The sequence below is a fragment of the Saccopteryx bilineata genome, chromosome 6 (assembly GCF_036850765.1).
Source record: "Saccopteryx bilineata isolate mSacBil1 chromosome 6, mSacBil1_pri_phased_curated, whole genome shotgun sequence".
In the NCBI taxonomy this organism is placed as follows: domain Eukaryota; kingdom Metazoa; phylum Chordata; class Mammalia; order Chiroptera; family Emballonuridae; genus Saccopteryx; species Saccopteryx bilineata.
Window position 1 is genome coordinate 205,030,974 of NC_089495.1, and position 17,423 is coordinate 205,048,396.

Genomic DNA, 17,423 nt, shown 5'->3' on the forward strand with positions numbered 1-17,423 from the left:
GGGGTGGGGGGATCTTACTCCTTCACTTCCACCCATCCTGTCCTGTGGCGAAGAACATCCATGAGGGTGTTCACTGGAGTGGCCTTGAACCGGATTGATGCTCTCTGCTCTCTGAAAGTCAAGGCAACAGAATGCTTGCTGAGAAGAAGCTATTTTGCTAGGATGGTCCAGGGGTGAGACAAAAAGGGGAAGGGAGAAAGGTCAAGCTGCATACTTGTAAATGCCAAAAAAGTAGAATAATTAAATTTCAGAATTTAGAATAGACCATGCAACACTTAAAATAATTAAATTAAGAGTTATAGAATCTTTGAATTTTTGAAAAATAATCACAATCATTTTGTTCATTGCCTGCTGTGTGCCAGGCATGGTCTGGTTACTTTCTGTGTAGCAAGCCTAATCCTTATATTTAATAAGTATTTGCAAATCCTCTTTTCTGGCATTTATCTGGGAAGATGGAACAGATGTACTTTTTCCTATTCCTCCTACTAAAACCCCAGAACATTATATATAAAACAAACAAAAGAAGACATTTAAAGATGGACAGAAGAAGGTAGACCAGCTAGGGACCCTGGGACAGCAGGGTGGTAAATTTTCTGCATGGGTTTTGTTTGTTTGTTTGTTTGTTTGTTTTGCCTCATAGATTCCAGGTGTAAAAACAAAACAGTTAAAAATCAGACAAGGCCCTGGCCAGTTGGCTCAGTGGTAGAGCGTCGGCCTGGTGTGCGGAAGTCCCGGGTTCGATTCCCGGCCAGGGCACACAGGAGAAGCACCCATCTGCTTCTCCACCCCTCTCCCTCTCCTTCCTCTCTGTCTCTCTCTTCCCCTCCTGCAGCTGAGGCTCCGTTGGAGCAAAGGATGGCCCAGGCGCTAAAGGATGGCCCGGGCGCTGGGGATGGCTCCGTGGCCTCTGCCCCAGGCGCTAGAGAGGCTCTGGTCGCGGCAGAGCGACACCCCGGATGGGCAGAGCATCGCCCCCTGGTGGGCGTGCTGGGTGGATCCCGGTCCGGGCACATGCGGGAGTTTGACTGCCTCCCCGTTTCCAGCTTCAGAAAAATACAAAAAAAAAAAAAAATTAGACAAATACCAAGTGTTCATGGGAATGTAGAGAAATGATCATTATTCTGCAATAATCATGGAAACAAAAATTGGATAACACTTGGGGCCCTGGCCGGTTGGCTCAGTGGTAGAGCATCGGCCTGGCGTGCAGGAGTCCCGGGTTCAATTCCTGGCCAGGGCACACAGGAGAAGCGCTCATCTGCTTCTCCACCTCTCCCCCTCTCCTTCCTCTCTGTCTCTCTCTTCCCCTCCCGCAGCCAAGGCTCCACTGGAGCAAAGTTGGCCCAGGCGCTGAGGATGGCTCTGTGGCCTCTGCCTCAGGCGCTAGAATGGCTCTGGTTGCAACAGAGAGACGCCCCAAGGTGGGTGGAGCATCGCCCCCTGGTGGGCATGCCGGGTGGATCCCGGTCGGGCACATGCGGGAGTCTGTATGACTGTCTCCCCATTTCCAACTTCAGAAAAATTAAAAAAAATAAATTGGATAACATTTGAAGACCAATTTGGCATATTAAAATCATCAGATACTATCTTCTACACATCAGACTAGCAAAAATCTCAAAATCCAAGTTTTGGCAACAATGTGCTAACATGGAAATTCCTCCAAAGGCAGTCTTTAGTACAGTGAAATATGAACTTACTCTGCACTTGGCAACTCCATCCGAGCTCTGTACCCTCAGTATTCTACATATGCACCAGGCAATGTACATGTAAGGATGCTCATTTGTAATTGTTACTATGTTGTATGGAACTAACCTGCAGCATACAGTGTTGGTGGTCTGCCCTTTTCCCTTGGGCATTCACCATACCCGTGCATGCCAATCAGAGGGCTTTCCACTGCCAACACCTGCAGATCTTCGCCCAGGGGCTTTTCCTGGCCCTCAGAGCGTGCTCGGCTAGTGCTTGGAGCAGATCTGAAGTACCAGGGAGAAAACTGCGCTCCTCCAACAGCATATACCCAATGATGACTGCAGGTGATAGGTAAGTCCTCCAGTCCTCTCGTCACTCGTTAGGGTAAGTCTGCGCTGTGTTCTCTGTTATCTCCGAGGAATCCCGGTGGGATTAAATCCCCCTTGCCCACAGCAATAACCTGTCAATAATGCACCTCTCATTGCTTTCCTTGCTTTGGCTGTCTCACTTCCCTGCCAGTGCTTACTGGAATCACCTTCCAAACAAACGGCTTGTTCTTACATCCTGGCGTCAGGGTTGGCTTCTGGAGGAAACCAATACCAAGACACAAGCTAAATGCCTTTCAAAAGAAAGACAGATAACTTGTGGTATACAATGGAACACGGGTATGGAGTAAAATGTATCCAACCTTATGAACAAACATGATAAACCCTGAAAATACGATTGTGTGTGAAAAAAAAGCAGGGTATATAATAATCACAGTGTAACACCACATAGGTAACATGTATTCCTTTCAACTCATGCAACTAGGAGTGTCCATGCCACACAGTTCTGGTCAATAAGTTAAACACATAAGACTGCCAAGAAGTGTGGGTTCCTGGAAGTATTGTTTGCTTGTTCTGGGGTGTGATCATGACAGAGGCTGGCGCTGCAGCCACCCCTTGACGTACATAAGGAAAAGGTTCAGACCATCACAGACACACGAGCTCTGACATTGTTGAACCACCGCACCAACCCTCCAGGTTCTTAGTTATGTGAAAGCAAGATATACAATTCTTGAAAGCTGCTACTAGTCGGCTTTCTTGTTACTTGTAACTACACACATTTCTAACTGATATCTGCCCTAATAAAACATATGGGTGGGACCTGTTAACTGAAGTGCTCTTTGTTTTTGGGGGGTAGGAGTGGGTGTATAGATGTAGGGCCAGGATCCGGAACGGAGCTGAATAGCCGAACTGCTCGGCATGAGAGAGTGAGATTTGAAATTGATGGGATACGGTCAGTACGGAGAAAAAGAAGGCAAAGATGGGCACTGCACGAGAGAAGACCACACAGTGGTGATACAGCCAGGGAGGACTTGAGGAAGAACAGAAATGGCTAATGAAATAAAGAACAGACATATCTAAAATGTTTGCCATGGTGCGTACACAATAAATTACCTCTTCTAAGTCCCCACAAACATCTTCAGCAAAGTCTACGTTGCCCATTCCTGCTTTGTGCAAATGGATTCTCTTTAGGAAGTCCACAAAGGTGCTAAGTTCCGCACCCTGGCTATAGATCCAGAGTGGAGCAGAGCATCAGGGTGGAGTTGATATTTAAGTTATCAAGTCAACTTCACATGATTGTTGACAAAGGCGGGAGAGCCTAGTTAGATACAACACGGGCTCTGGAGTCCAGCAAACTCTGCCACTAATTAATCCTATGCTCTTGAGCAAGTTACACAGCCTCTCTGAGCTTCAGTTTCCCCATTTGTAACGTGGACATGATACTAGCATTTACTTGAAAGGTTTGTGGTAAGGATTCAATGAGATAATACAGGTAAAGTGACTAGCCCGTGGCCTGCCACATGGTAAATGCTCAATAATTGTTTATTATTATTATTATTACTAATTCTATTACCATCATCACTATGATTATTAAAGTTAATAAGGAGGAAGCCAGATGGATGAAGGAGAAGGAAGGAAGGAAGGAAGGAAGGAAGGAAGGAAGGAAGGAAGGAATAAATTTCTGTGTTTATTAGGTTGGATGGGACCACTCACCGTTCTTTTGCCTTTGACAATCCATAGCCCTTGTGATTTTGATTCTGCAATGAGAAAAGGAAAGTGATGAAACTAGTTTGGCATATTCACCTTGCTTTCCCAACTCAACTTACTGCACATACTAACATGGTCAGACCATCAGACTCAGCATTCACTGTCCAGGTCCTGAGTCAGTAAAGTCCAGCCTGGCCAAGTTCTCACTGGTCACCATGTGTCCAGGAACTTGGTCCTTGGAATGAATCCCCAAGTATCCAAGGCCTACCTCACTGTAGACTTGCTCCACAGGCATGACCAGTAGAGTGAATACCTAGTTTTCAATGCTCCAAAGGTCCAATCCTGAGCCCTAATTTTGAGAGCTGAGCTCAGCAGTCTCTGTGAGAAGACCTTCTACTCCAACCTTGAATGATTGATTAGATCCACTCGTGAGAGGTGGGACAAGGGATTAAAAAGCAGGTTGGGATGGGGCAAGCTGGATGCTTAGAGTAACTCATTTCCCTTCTTCAGGTCTCACTTTGTGCACTATTAAAATGGGAACGAGCCTGACCAGGTGGTGGCGCAGTGGATAGAGCGTCAAACTGGGATGCGGAAGGACCCAGGTTCGAGACCCCGAGGTCTCCAGCTTGAGCGTGGGCTCATCTGGCTTGAGCAAAGAGCTCACCAGCTTAGACCCAAGGTCGCTGGCTCCAGCACGGGGTTACTCGGTCTGCTGAAGGCCCGCGGTCAAGGCACATGTGAGAAAGCAATCAATGAACAACTAAGAAGTCGCAATGCACAACAAGAAACTGATGATTGATGCTTCTCATCTCTCTCCGTTCCTGTCTGTCTGTCCCTGTCTATCTCTGCCTCTGTTAAAAAAAAAAAAAAAAATTTTAAAAATAAAAAAAAATAATAAAAAAAAAATAAAATGGGAACGATGACTTCGCCCTGATTCACCTGTGTCCTCATCGGCCAGCACTGGGCTTCGCTTGGAAAAGAACTAGTGTTTTTTTTTAGATGGATGGATAGATGGATGGATGGGTAGACAAGCGGGAGTAAGGATGAAAATATCTCTAAGAGCTTTTCCAAATCAGGAAATCCGAAATTCGGAGCTTTCTCCGAAGTCACAGAAATCGCTGAGTCCAGTTCAGAATCCTAGCGTTTTGTTTCCCGCCAAGAAGTCGGGTTCGGCGGCCTGGAGCAGACGCTCCGGCGGCGCGCGGCCTCCTGGCACTCGCGGTCTATTTCTCTGCGTTTATAATTTTTTCCAGTTCTATCCGAGCTCCTCCGCGAGCATCCCAAATTCTGAATCCCTCCGCCGCTCCCTCCCTCTCTTGAGGGCTGATGGAAGCAGCTGGAAGCACGCCTACCTTCGGTCGCGACATGACGCGATTCCCCAGGGCCGGATCCAAACTGCCACCTGGCCTGGCGCGAGCCTGCGCGTCCCGTTACCAAGGCGCCCGGATCCGCCGCTCTGATTGGCTGAGCCGAGAGCACGCCTTCCGCGCAGTGAGCAGAGCCAGGCTGGCCGAGCGCTTCTAGTCGTTCAACGCTTTTTAACTCCCTGCCCCACGCCCCCGCGACTCTGGTGTACCCCGGCCCGGGGGCTGCGCTCAGGCGTTCACTGCCCGGCGCCTCTTCCAGCTTAGCTTCGCCTGACCTAAGACCGCTAAGTCTGAAAAGTTGTCAGCTTTTGGTTAATGCAATGGTTCTAAATCTCCTTCCTCCGGCCCTCACGAAGTCACCTGGTCAGTTTTCAGTTGGTAACGCTGCCAGTGACTTCTGCCTTCTCCCAGTCACTCTTTGTATACTTGAGCACCAACTCTGTGCCAGAACTCACCTCAACACCTGCAGTGGCCACCGACCTGACCAGTGTCCTAGGGACCTCTCTTGCCCTCACATTCCAGTTTGTTCTTTGCACTGCAGCCCACGAGCTCTTTGAAACACAAATCCGATCTTGTCTCTCTCCTGCATGTAATCTCAAGTGGCAATTTATTGGTCCTTGCACTCTGTACTTCCTGTCCCTCCCCTTCCTCACTTCCCCACTAGCCCGGGATCTGTATGCTAATCATAGATGATTAGAATTAATTTTTTTTAATTTTTTTATTGTTTTATAGCAACAAGAATGTTATCTAGGAATATGTCTAACAAAATGTATGTAACATATTTCATTAAACAACAAATTCTTATTAAGTATCACTTTATGCAATGTCCCATTCTTGACTCTGAGGGTCCAGCAGTGAATAAAAATCAAAAAGCATCTGCCCTTGTGGGATTTATAGACTCATAAAGAAAATTACATAACATTTTAAGGACATTAAACAAGTCCTGAATAAAGGAAGGGATATACCATGTACAGGGATGGGAAGACTCAATAGCAACATAAAGAGTATTTTCCCAAATCCAGAAAGGAATTTTGAAAGCTCTTGTCAGACCAAAACAACCAAGTGTTTGTGTTGAGACAGGAGACATTTCCCTGCCTATCCGTCTCAGTATAACACAAGGAGAAGCAAATATCAATGTAATACAGTGGGAATCCTAGAGACAAACACTGTGTGTGTGTGCGTGTGCGTGTGTGTGTGTTAACTTGATGTACAATAAAGGGGGCATCATGGGAAAAGGATGGGGGACTCAGTAAATGGCATCAAGGCACTATTTCCTAGGAATCCATTATTTTGCACACCATGATGAGCCATTGAAGGGTTTTAAGAAGGAAACAAGGAGAGACCTGCATTGTAGTATTTTTTTCTTATTGGTTTTTTGTTTGTTTGGGTTTTTATTTTTTTTATTTTTCTGAAGTTGGAAACGGGGAGGCAGTCAGACAGATTCCTGCATGTGCCCGACCAGGATCCACCCAGCATGCCCACCAGGGGATGATGCTCTGCTCATCTGGGGCATTGCTCTGTTGCAACCAGGGCCATTCTAGCGCCTGAGGCAGAGACCATGGAGTCATCCTCAGCGCCCAGGCCAACTTTGCTCCAGTGGAGTCTTGGCTGCGGGAGAGGAAGAGAGAGACAGAGAGGAAGGAGAGGGGGAGGGGTGGAGAAGCAGATGGGTGCTTCTCCTGTGTGCCCTGGCCGGAATCGAACCTGGGACTCCTGCACGCCAGGCCAATGCTCTACCACTGAGCCAACTGGCCAGGGCCTCTTATTGGTTTTATAAAGCAGTCACTTCATGACTTCTTTATAGCAAACTGGGCTTTGCAGAAATTAATGCTTTCAAAGGATAAACAGTACATATATGTTAAATGTGATCAATCTAATAAGTACGTCTGGGATGTTTTTTGTTTGTTTGTTTGTGTAGTTTCTTGAGGTCTTGTAACCTGCTAGAGAGTTCTTTTGTAATGTGATTGGATTATTTTCCCAACGACCAAATAGGAGTTCAAAGGGCTGTTATAATTTCCCCTTTATAGGTGAGAAAAGAGATCCAGGGGCATTCAATCGCCTTCCTGGGTTCACAGAGCTGCTAAGGCCTGGGCCATGATGAGGGACTATATTTATCAGCATTTCTTTATGTCATCCATGGGGTGGGGCATTATGGGAAATTCAAGTCAGACATCAGCACATCTTTGGTGCAATATTTCAACCGTAATCTGGTGTCTAATAAGCATCTGTTGAATGGATGAATAATCCTGCTTTCACCTCTGTGGCACAGGTGGTGATTTTCAAGGCAGGAAAACCATAATCTCTTGCCTGGGCTGCCACAGTAACCTCACTGGCCTCCCTGCTTTGCTCTTTAATCTACACTCCAGATAGAAGCCAAAGTGATGGACTTAAGATGTAAATTAGATGACAGGACTTCCCTAGTTAAATTTCCCCATTGGCCTCCCATCATACCAAAAACAAAACAAAACAAAACAACTCTAACCCCCCCCCCCTATTGAAGGCCACACATGGTCCGGCATACTCCGCCCCTTCTCTTCTCTCAGCCTCATTCTTACCCCCTTCCTTTGCTTCCTCCCCTCCAGTTCCACTGGCTCTTTCCAAAGGTCAAACGTTCCACCTACCACAGAGCCTTTGCCCATGCTGTTCTCTCTGCTGGAAATCTCTCCACTCTTTAAATAGCTGGGTCCTTGACCCTGGCCAAGTAGCTCAGTCGGTTAGAGCATCATCCTGATACGCCAAGGTTGCAGGTTCGATCTTGGTCAGGGCACACCCAAGAATCAATCAAAGAATGCATAAATAAGTGGAACATCCAATTGATATTTCTCTCTCTCTTTTCCTTGGTCTCTAAAATCAATAAAAAATTTGAATGAGGAACCATCCACATAGAGGTCAAAGTAGATGGGAAGAAGGGAGGGATGGAGGGCGGGAAGAATAGATGGATGGATGGACCACTGAACGGCTTAACTAAAAGATGAGGACAAGTGGTTGTGTGAGTGGGGAAAGAGGATGGTTGGCTGGTAGGGTGCCTGCATGGGGAGTGGGCCAGGACCAGGGGCTACAGAGGAAGGAATTACCCACTTTCCTCGTCTCAGACGAAATCTGAAGAACAGAGGACCCACAGCGGTCGAAGTCCAGTCTCCATCACGTTTCTGCTAGAAAACTGAAGCCAAAGGAGCCAGGTGGTCAGCCCCAGGGCCTGCAGGGAAGTCCAGGCAGAGCGGGACCTGGGATCTGAGTCTCTGTGCCCTGGCTGGGGGCTCTTTCCGCCCTCCCCAATCCGCCCGAGCCTGACGGTGCCAGGGTGAGGGGAGCGCCCTCGCCCCCACCTCCGGAGGTATCAGCCCCACGCGGCCCCAACAAGCTGCCGTTGTCCCGTGGGCCCCGGGCCCGGCACACTGGGGCTTTGTCCAGCCCCCCGCTGCGACCCGCGGGAGGGGGCCCCCACATGACCGAGGGGGTAGGAGGAGCCTGCGGCGGTGGCGGCGGTGGCGGCGGCGGCTCTACCATCACGTCCCTCCCTGGCCGGGGGTCGGCGGGCGGTGACGGCGGCGGCGGCTGGGCAGGGCTGGGCGGGGCCGCGGACGCCAGGCCCCCTGCTCCCAGCCAGGCTGCCCGCGCCGGGCCTGGGCCACCAGGGCAGCTGTGACCCGAGCGCTTTCCGGGCTGCGAGCGAGGGGTGCGCCCGGACCCCCGCCCCAGGGATCATGGGGAATGGCATGACCAAGGTAGGTGGGCGGGGACCTCGCAGCCCGCACCTGCCCGCCCCCAGCCCCGGCCCGGCGCCAGCCTGGGACCGGGTTGCTCCGCCTGCATCTGACCTTCTGGCTCTCGCTGAGTCTCGGTGTGTCTACCTCTCCAGCTCCCTGCGACTCTGAAATCATATCTCGCTGCGTGTCTCTCTGGGGCTGTATCTCTCTAATTCCGTCTCTCTGTGTCTCTTGTCTCTCTCTGACTCTGCCTCTCTCTCTCTGGTTTCTGTCCCCCAGTGTGTCTGTCTCTGCCTGTTTCTGTGACTATTTCTTGCTGTGCGGTTGTGAGGCTCCCTGTCATTCCCAGACTATCTCTGACTCCCTTTCTCTGTCTCTGTCTCCTGTATCTCTGACTCTGTGGACTCTCTGGGGCTGTTTCTCCATTCTTTCCGGCTCTGCCTCCTGTTCCTGCCTTCCTGCCCCCTCCTCCTCAGAACTCCCCACCACCCGCCCCTGCCAGCCCACCTCTCCTCTGCCCTCTCCTCCTGCTCCTCCTACCCCCTCCCCCTAGGTCTTTGTGCCCTCCCTCTTCTTTCCTCCCTGGTGCCCCCTGTCGTGGCTCCCAACCCCTCTCACAGAGCCCAGGCCCACCAGAGACAGGAGAGTGCTCCCTAGCCCTGAGGTTCAGACACCCTTCGTGGGGGGTAGAGAAGGGCTGCGGCCTCCCAGCTGTGGGGGTGGGAAGGCCCAGCTCCCCTAACCCGCTGACTCCGCCTGTCTGTCCTGCAGGTACTTCCTGGACTCTACCTCGGAAACTTCATTGGTGAGCGCTTCCCACTCTGTCCCAAGGCCATGGCACTCTGCCCGCCCCAGGCCCTGGTCCATCGTTCATACTTTAGCCCACTCGCCTTGGAGGCGCTCAGGAATGAGGCTGGGGGCAGGGAAGTGATGCCAGGCTGGGAAGGGAAAAGAGCTGGTGAGGACTAAGGGGTGTGTGGGTGGGAGAGTGTCTCCAGGGCAAAGGGCTCAGAGTGCTGGGTGCCGGGCGGGTGGGCACCTGCTCTGAACCTCAGCCTCCCCCTTAGCACAAGGCCCACTGCCTCTGAAGGCTCCTCTGGCCCTGAGGTTCTGGGTCGAGGTCTGTTTGGTGTTGCTTCTAGCTGGGAAGCTGGGGACCCTTCCCCCCACAACTTCCTCCTCGCTGGACTCTACCTCAGAAACCTTATTGGTCAACACTGCCCACTCTGTCCCAATGCCCTGGTGTTCTGCCTGTCCCAGGCCTCTGTTAAGAGACAGGCTGGTCCAGGGTGTGGGGGACCCAAGGTGAGAAAAGTCATTTCCATCTGCAGAGTCGGAGAAGGCTTCAGAGAGGAAGAGTCCTGTGAACTGAGACAGGGCCTTGCCCATCCACCCTGTCCCCCACTGGCTTCAGTGCTCCACTCTCATAAACCCTCCACCCCTCCCTCCCTGGAGCTACCTTCGCAGCTCACGTCGCATTGCTTTCTGAGTATTTGAGTAATAAGGTCAGAATTCCCAGGAGGGCAGAAGTTGACCCCATACCTCTATGCCCAGTCAAGGCTGCACATAGTAAGCACTCAGAAAGTGTGTTGAATGAGGATGTGGACAAATGGAGATATAGGAGACAGGTGTTCTTTACTCTGGTTATAAAACGCCTTTATACACTGGAGATCCAGCCCCTAGAGATGACCACTGAGAGCAGTGTGGGGCATACGCCTGGGTCATTTTTCTTCTCTCTGTCGATACAGCTACGACACTGAAAACAAAAATGGAAACCTATTTTGCATGTTATTCTGTCACCTGCATTTCCCGTTTAATAACACATTGTGGACATTCTTGGACATCAGTCCATAAAGATCTTTTTAGTGGCTGCATAGTATTCAAAGTATGAATATACTATTTTTTTATCCAGCTCTCTTTTGATGGACATTTAGTTTGTTCCTACTTGTAACTATTTCCGATGTTCTTACTGTTGTAAGCAGCGCTGCAGAAACTATCGTCCTCTACACATGGCCTTTGTGTGAGCAAACCTTTCTGTAGACAGGTTTCCTAGAAGTAGAATTACTTGCGTCAAAGATGTCAGGGGAGGGTGTTCACGATGGAAATACGTGTTTGCATGGAGAAGGCGGGGGTGGGGAGAGATGCCGGGTGTCTTTTGCGGGTGCCCCAGAGACAAGACTGAAACCAAAGGGTGTGGCAGGGCCTGTCATTGCCAGGAGCAGGAAGTGGCGAAGGAGCCAGGAGCTGGCAGAGGGGTCCGCCAAGGTGGAGAGGGTGGGGTGAGGAGGAGAATTGGGCAGGGAGTCTCGCCTCGCTTGTGCTTGGCCGTCAGGAACACATAAGTCATCCTGCCAGATTGGCTCCAGCTTCCTGTTTCTTTCAGATGCCAAAGACCCGGATCAGCTGGGCCGGAATAAGATCACACACATCATCTCCATTCATGAGTCACCCCAGCCTCTGCTACAGGTACTTCTTACCCCCATCCCAGGGTTGTGCACAGATTGGGGAAGGGGACTTCAGACCCCCCCACACACACACACACACACAGCACCCGTTATCATGTCCCTACTATGTGCCAGGTCCTATACTGCCTCCCTGACACAGGCTAATTCATTCAGTCGAAAACTGGCCTGTTCTACATTAGCTTCCCTATTGGATCCTGCAGCTGAGACCCAGAGAGGTAAAGTAATTAGCCTGAAGCCACAAATCCAGGATGCTGAGGAACTGGAATTTGAACACAGGCCATCTGGCCCCTGATGCCTCACACTGAACCATAAAAAGGCTCCAGCTGAATAGGTGACCCCCAGTGGATAATTCTGGGCTCTCTATCTTGCTGTGTGCCCTGGGGCTGTGACTTGGCCTCTCTGGGCCTCTGATCCCTCAGCCCTGTTGCCCCCGAGGGGTTGTTGTAAGGAGGCGAGGGGACTGTGGGATGGCGAAGGTGCCTTGCACACTGTAAAGCATGGCTCCTACTGTCACCGTTGGTGCTGGTGTTATCGAGTCCTGGGGGGACGAGGGTGAGGGCATTTGACCCAGAGGGGGAAAGCAGAGAATCTGGACCACCTGTGCTGGAGTCGGGAGGTTCATCTTCACCACTTATTTTCTCTGTAACCTTGGACATAAGACTTCACCTCTCTGAGCCTCAGTTGCCTGATCTGTAAAGGGAATTTAAAAAAAAAAGTTTATTTATTGATTTTAGTGAGAGAGGAAGGGAGGGAGAGACAGAGACAGATCTGTCCCTGTATGTGTCCTGACCAGGGATCGAACCAGCAGCCTCTAATGCTTTTGAGACAATGCTGTAATCAACTGAACTATCCAGCCGGGGCTGTCAAGGGAATTTTATACCCTGAGTTGTTGAGAGCCAAGTAAAAGGTGCTTAACAAATTATAGCTGATACAATACAAAATTAATCATACTCTTATCCCATAAACAGAGTCCCTTCCTTTTAATCTGTTACAGTCTCTGTCACCCACTGAAGGGAAAGAACTGTGGGTGGGAAGTGGCTTTGGAGACCTGAGGTTCAGACCAAGTTCTGTCACAGACTGGCTGTGTGACCTTGTCCAGGATCCTTCCCCTTTCTGGGCCTTAATTTCCCCATGTGTCTGATTTGATGATTCCAAAGGGCAACCTCTAGTAATCTGTGATTCTCAGTACCATTCAAGGAAGAGATTTCCAGGTCAGTGGAGTCTGAGTTTGCTTTATAGTGCAGGATGGAGTAATTGGAGTATGCATGGGGAAGGTTGTGAAGTCATGAATATATTTACTAATGAAATGACTGCTTGCAAAATGAACCCATGCTCCTACGGTCCCTCCCCTCCCCTCACAAGCCTCTCTCTCGCTCCATCCATCAGTGAATTTACCAGTCAGGGTTTGATTATGCCGTGCAAACATAAGGCCAAATGTGTTGCAAGTGAAATTGCAAACCTTGCAGAAGGTGCAGGATTGAGTGACCTTGGGGGAAGTGAGTTAGAGGAAGGCTGGACTCTCACAGGAAGCCATTAACAAATGATCTGGCCAGGGGTCCCTTAGCCACTGGCCGTGGGTGGGCCAGGCCCCAAAAAGAGCCATTTGAGTATCAAACAATTAAGAGACATCCTTGAGAAAATTGATGTTCTTGGAATGTGAGCAAAAAAATCATCTTTTTGATCTTGTGTGAAGTAAAGGATGTTGGAGCAAGTTTGTTGGAAAAACTACGGACAGTTCTCTCCTTAATTATTTTAATAATTAGTGCAGAGTTTATAAAGCACAATTTATGAAGTGTAACTTATTTTCATAATTTTTGTTTTAAGAAAATAAAATCTGTTTTGCCCTTCTTACTATATAATTTGTAATCCTCATTTGGAGAGGAGTCACTTTAAGTGGTCCTTTCCTGGCTATTAAACGAAAGGCCCTTGGATCCTTTTTTTTATCAAGTTCTCAGAAGGTTCTAGAATCACAGATGATCAGAGCTGGGAAGCCCTCAGAGATGGCGTCTGCCTTCTTTGAACACAGGGAACAGCCATGGTGCAGAGAGGGGCAGGAACTGGTCTGGGGTCAGGAGGAGCTTGGAGGCCCAGGCTGGGTAAGGGGGTACAAGCAAGCCCCCCTCCCACCGCTCCTGTGTGTTTTATACTTTCAGGGCATAACCTACCTTCGCATCCCGGTGGCTGACACCCCCGAGGTTCCCATGTAAGTTCCTGGGGATGGACTGACAGGGCCAGACAGCCCCTTCCTGTGGCCGTGGGAGGGTGGCTGCAGGCGGTCTGAGGGCCGGCAGGCCGGCAAGCTCTCCTGGGACCCCAGCACAGACAGATGGTCACCCAGCCCCAAATTTGACTCTGTCTCAACCACGGCTTTGCCTGTGCCCCCGACCGAGACCGTCAGCCTCCCAGAGCTGAGTCTTTTCGGCTGTGAATTGGAGAAAGCACCCTGTCTCACAGGATCAGCTGCACCAGCAGATTTGAAAAGGTCAGGCTCAGCCGGTTCCTGGCCTTGGAAGGAAGACATCTGGGTTCCAGCCAGGCTTTGCCATTTACTTGCTGTGTGACCTTGGACAAATAGCTTTCCCTCTCTGAGAGGGAAAACGGGGGCACGAGCAGCCTCAAGGAGGCTTGCCAGTATCAGACGGTGTGGATCGGGGGTCTAGGACAGACAGGGCCCGCAATGTAATGGGGGCTCAGAACGTGGGACTTCTTCTGTTCATGTTAGCAGCAGTGTCTCCAGCCTGAGGGGGACCCGGACAGGACACTCTTGCCCCTCTGGAACCTTGATGTCATTCGCTTTGCTGACCACCACTGTCCCTAGATGCTTGATTGCAGACCCCAGTGGAGGGGGACTCCTATGTCTTCTACCCGTTTCCTTAATGGTCAAGATATGTCCCCCCCCCATGAAAATAGAGTCCGCAGGATACACTGGGAGGGGCTCCTGCCTCTGTAGTGGGGTCTGTCATGACTGGCCTCTCTTACCACATGAAGCACCACCATTATTGTTTCACATACACCCCCACCTCCTATCATAATATTGGCCCCCCTACTCACTGTACGTGCTAGCTGACCCAAGGACCCCCAGGGTCTTTGTCTCTTGCCATTCCATAAATGGGGAGGGGGCAACTCCTAGGAAACATGCCTCCCCCAGTGTTCCCTACCCTATTGCTTTCTTCTCTAGCAAAAAGCACTTCAAAGAATGTATCAACTTCATCCACTGTTGCCGCCTCAACGGGGGGAGCTGCCTTGTGCACTGGTGAGTCAAGAGGGAAGTGAGAAGGAAGGAAGGAAGTGGCAGTCCTCCCTCCTGGGCACACACTCATCCTATGGGGAAGGAGGAACGCGTGCCAGCTGTCACAGTGGCTGACAATCCACCATTCATCTGGTGGAGACTGATAGGGGACTCAAGTCGGGGCTGTGTCCTTTACCAGCTGTGTGGCTGTGGCCACACAGCACTGGGACTGACGTTCCCCATCTGTAAAATAGGGTAAAGAATGCTGACGGGATGGGCCACTGGGAAGGACAGGTGAGGCCATGCAGGTAGCCAAATGCCCTCCACTAGTGTGGCTCCCGCCCCTCCTGGCCTTTGAGACGATATAGTGCAGGGCGTTGGAGGACCCCAGGCTGCGAGACAGGACCCCAGAGTCTTCCCAGGAGCCCCTGGCCCATTTGATGCCATTCACGTCATAGCTTCTCACTGAGCACAGCCCTGCGCTGGAGGCCCAGCCACAGAAACAGCTCCGTCCAGCCTGGTCTCTCCCCGCCCCCTCCTTCCCCTGCTCCCAGTGCACTGGCCAGTTCCCTGTTCTTCACATCCACCGGGCTCCTCCCTCGTGGCCTTCCCACAGGCTGCCCAGAACATTCTTTATTAATCCTTACCCCTCTTCCAAGACTCAGCTTGATGTCAGGTCCTTGGGGACACCTTCCCTCATTCTCCCTGTCCCCCCTACTAGATTAATTCCTCTTCCTATCCCCCATCCCCTAGCCCCTGGGCTCATCTTCAAAGTAATTATCACCACCTGAAAGTGTTTCCCTGTCTCCCGTCTGTCTCCCCCAGCCATACTATAAGTACCAGGACGGCAGAGAGCATCTCTGTTTGACTCCCCACTACATCCCCAGGATCTGAAAAATAAGAGAGGAACAGGAAATGTTTGTTGAATGAATGAGTGAATGAAGTAGTGATCTTTCACTCAGGCCTTTGATGTGGGGGAACGCCTGGGGGACCTTCCAGGCAAAGGGGACAGAATAGGCAAAGGCCTGGAGGTGGGAAGATAGGTCCTGGCAGGTTCCTTGTGGTTGGAGCTCAGGAGGCAAGGGTGGGAGAACCGCAGTGGGTATAGGTGGCTGGCGGGGGGACACAGAGGAGACTGGACCTTACCTGAAGCTGGGGGGGGGAATATCAGCTTTGCAGGCATCTCTCGAAGCACCACCATCGTGACAGCATATGTGATGACCGTGACGGGACTAGGCTGGCGGGAAGTGCTTGAAGCCATCAAGTCCACGCGGCCCATTGCCAACCCCAACCCAGGCTTCAGGCAGCAGCTTGAAGAGTTTGGCTGGGGCAATTCCCGGAAGGTAGGGGCTGGGGCAGAGTGGGGGGCTCTTCTTTCCTGCTTGAGCTGAGCACCTGTGGGAAAGAATTTAGCCCGGGCTTCAGACCTGGCAGAAGGTTTTGGGGGGAGGTCTCAAAACTTATGGCCCTTGAGCTAATAATATATAGCCCCTAGGTATATTTGCTTGGATAGCCAGCTGTTTCCTTTCTCTTTTTAATTTAGAATTTGAATGCCTTTGGGCCAGACTATGGACACTTAGATTTGATCAGGTCCCAGAACTGCCTGCTCTAACCGCCTGGAACCTGCAGGCATCTGAGCATTCTGCTCCTTTGGGGAGAAATGCTGGTCTCCTACACAAACGCACACGTGTGTGCACGTGCACACACACGCACATGCGCGCTCTTGATGAGGCCAAAGCAGTCCCTTCTCTTATGCCTGCTGGGCAGATGGCACAGGAAGATGTCAGGAACTGAGGCCTCTCTAGCAACAGGGGGTCCGATACAGAGATGGAGAGAGAAGCAGCAGGTGCAGGAAGGCCTCATCAGGTGACAGGCCGGCACCCAGAGGCTTAGCTGCAAGACTTTAGGGCAGAGGCAAGCAAGGCAGAGGCCCTGTGTGAGGGGGCTTGCTGGGCAGGGGGAGAAATTAGTGTGGTCCCCGCTGCGTAGGCAGGGGGGTCATTTAGCAGGTCCAGAAGATGAAATGTCAAAAGGAAAGTGGGTTGAGGGGGATGGAAACTCCGAGGGGAGGCTGGGAGGATGTTCGGGAAGGCGAGGGGCTTAGCCAGGTGTGGAAAGCGCTCAGAAGGACGGAAGCTATGGGGTTTGTGCAGGGGACCAGTCCGGTGGTCTGGCACCCACCCCGGCCCCCCGACATCCCTCCCCAGCTTCGCCGGCAGCTGGAGGAGCGCTTCGGAGAGAGCCCGTTCCGCGACGAGGTGGAGGTGCGCACGCTGCTGCCGCTGTGCAAGCGCTGCCGGCAGGGCTCCGCGACCTCGGCTGCCTCCCCCGCGCCGCAGGCCTCGGCCTCCGAGGGAACCCTGCAGCGCCTGGTGCCGCGGGCGCCCCGCGAAGCCAACCGGCCGCTGCCGCTGCTGGCGCGCGTCAAGCAGACTTTCTCTTGCCTTCCACGGTGTCTGTCCCGCAAAGGCGGCAAGTGAGGACCCCGCGTCTCTTCCTCCCGACTGGTCCCCTGCAGGGGGGCTGTCTGGGCCCCCCACGGCCTCCAGGAGGGCCCAGAGCCCGTGGAGCCCCCGGCGGCCTGGTCCCCGCGCCTGCCCCCTGTGCCCCGCCCCGCTTGTGTGCAGTAGTGTGTCCTCCGTCTGTGCGTCTCTGTGTCTGGGCCAGCCTGCTGCAGCCACCTGGTGCCTTAGTCCTTGGGCTGGGGGCGGGGGCACCCGGGCCTCCTCTCTTCAAGGCCAGCGAGTGGGAGTGGGTGGGTAGGTGGGTGGGGGTTGGACAGGCCTGGGGGATATTAAAGAGACACAGAAGCTGCCTGTCTGAGTGCCTCCCAGTCATTGGGTCATTTACTGATGGTCGTTATGGGCCCGGCAAGGTGCTAAACATTTTACACGCATCTCATTTCATCCTCTGTGAAGTAGGTGTTGCTATTTAACAGA

The 17,423-nt window shown here is 51.7% G+C and overlaps 2 protein-coding genes, 1 long non-coding RNA gene and 1 other non-coding gene across 11 annotated transcripts in view; 2 read left to right on the forward strand and 2 right to left on the reverse strand.

Moving 5' to 3' along the window:
- Positions 1–8,473, reverse strand: part of TTLL9 (tubulin tyrosine ligase like 9) — a 33,305-nt gene extending 24,832 nt beyond the window's left edge. For 3 of the 8 annotated variants that reach the window (XM_066234393.1, XM_066234394.1, XM_066234389.1), the window contains exons 1-4: positions 8,162–8,401; positions 7,705–7,927; positions 3,723–3,766; positions 19–111 (exon numbers count right to left, since the gene is read on the reverse strand). In XM_066234393.1, the coding sequence (XP_066090490.1) occupies positions 19–111; positions 3,723–3,766; positions 7,705–7,722 (155 nt within the window). In that variant the 5' untranslated portion in view covers positions 7,723–7,927; positions 8,162–8,401. The other 5 variants (XM_066234397.1, XM_066234392.1, XM_066234390.1 and 2 more) reach the window with 4 other exon arrangements.
- TRNAT-GGU (transfer RNA threonine (anticodon GGU)) lies at positions 681–756 on the forward strand. Its single transcript has one exon. It is a non-coding gene; the product is annotated as a tRNA-Thr (tRNA).
- A 103-nt stretch (positions 8,474–8,576) lies between the features above and the next one.
- DUSP15 (dual specificity phosphatase 15) lies at positions 8,577–17,230 on the forward strand. Its single transcript, XM_066234401.1, has 7 exons — positions 8,577–8,808; positions 9,562–9,595; positions 11,174–11,256; positions 13,409–13,458; positions 14,434–14,508; positions 15,656–15,827; positions 16,692–17,230. The coding sequence occupies exons 1-7, from the start codon at positions 8,788–8,790 to the stop codon at positions 16,962–16,964; spliced, it is 708 nt and encodes a 235-aa protein (XP_066090498.1). The 5' UTR covers positions 8,577–8,787; the 3' UTR covers positions 16,965–17,230.
- LOC136307710 (uncharacterized) lies at positions 10,410–15,746 on the reverse strand. The gene is made up of 3 exons (XR_010725993.1): positions 15,631–15,746; positions 11,854–11,945; positions 10,410–10,546 (listed from the first exon to the last, which is right to left on the reverse strand). It is a non-coding gene; the product is annotated as an uncharacterized lncRNA (long non-coding RNA).
- Positions 17,231–17,423: the final 193 nt, after the last annotated feature.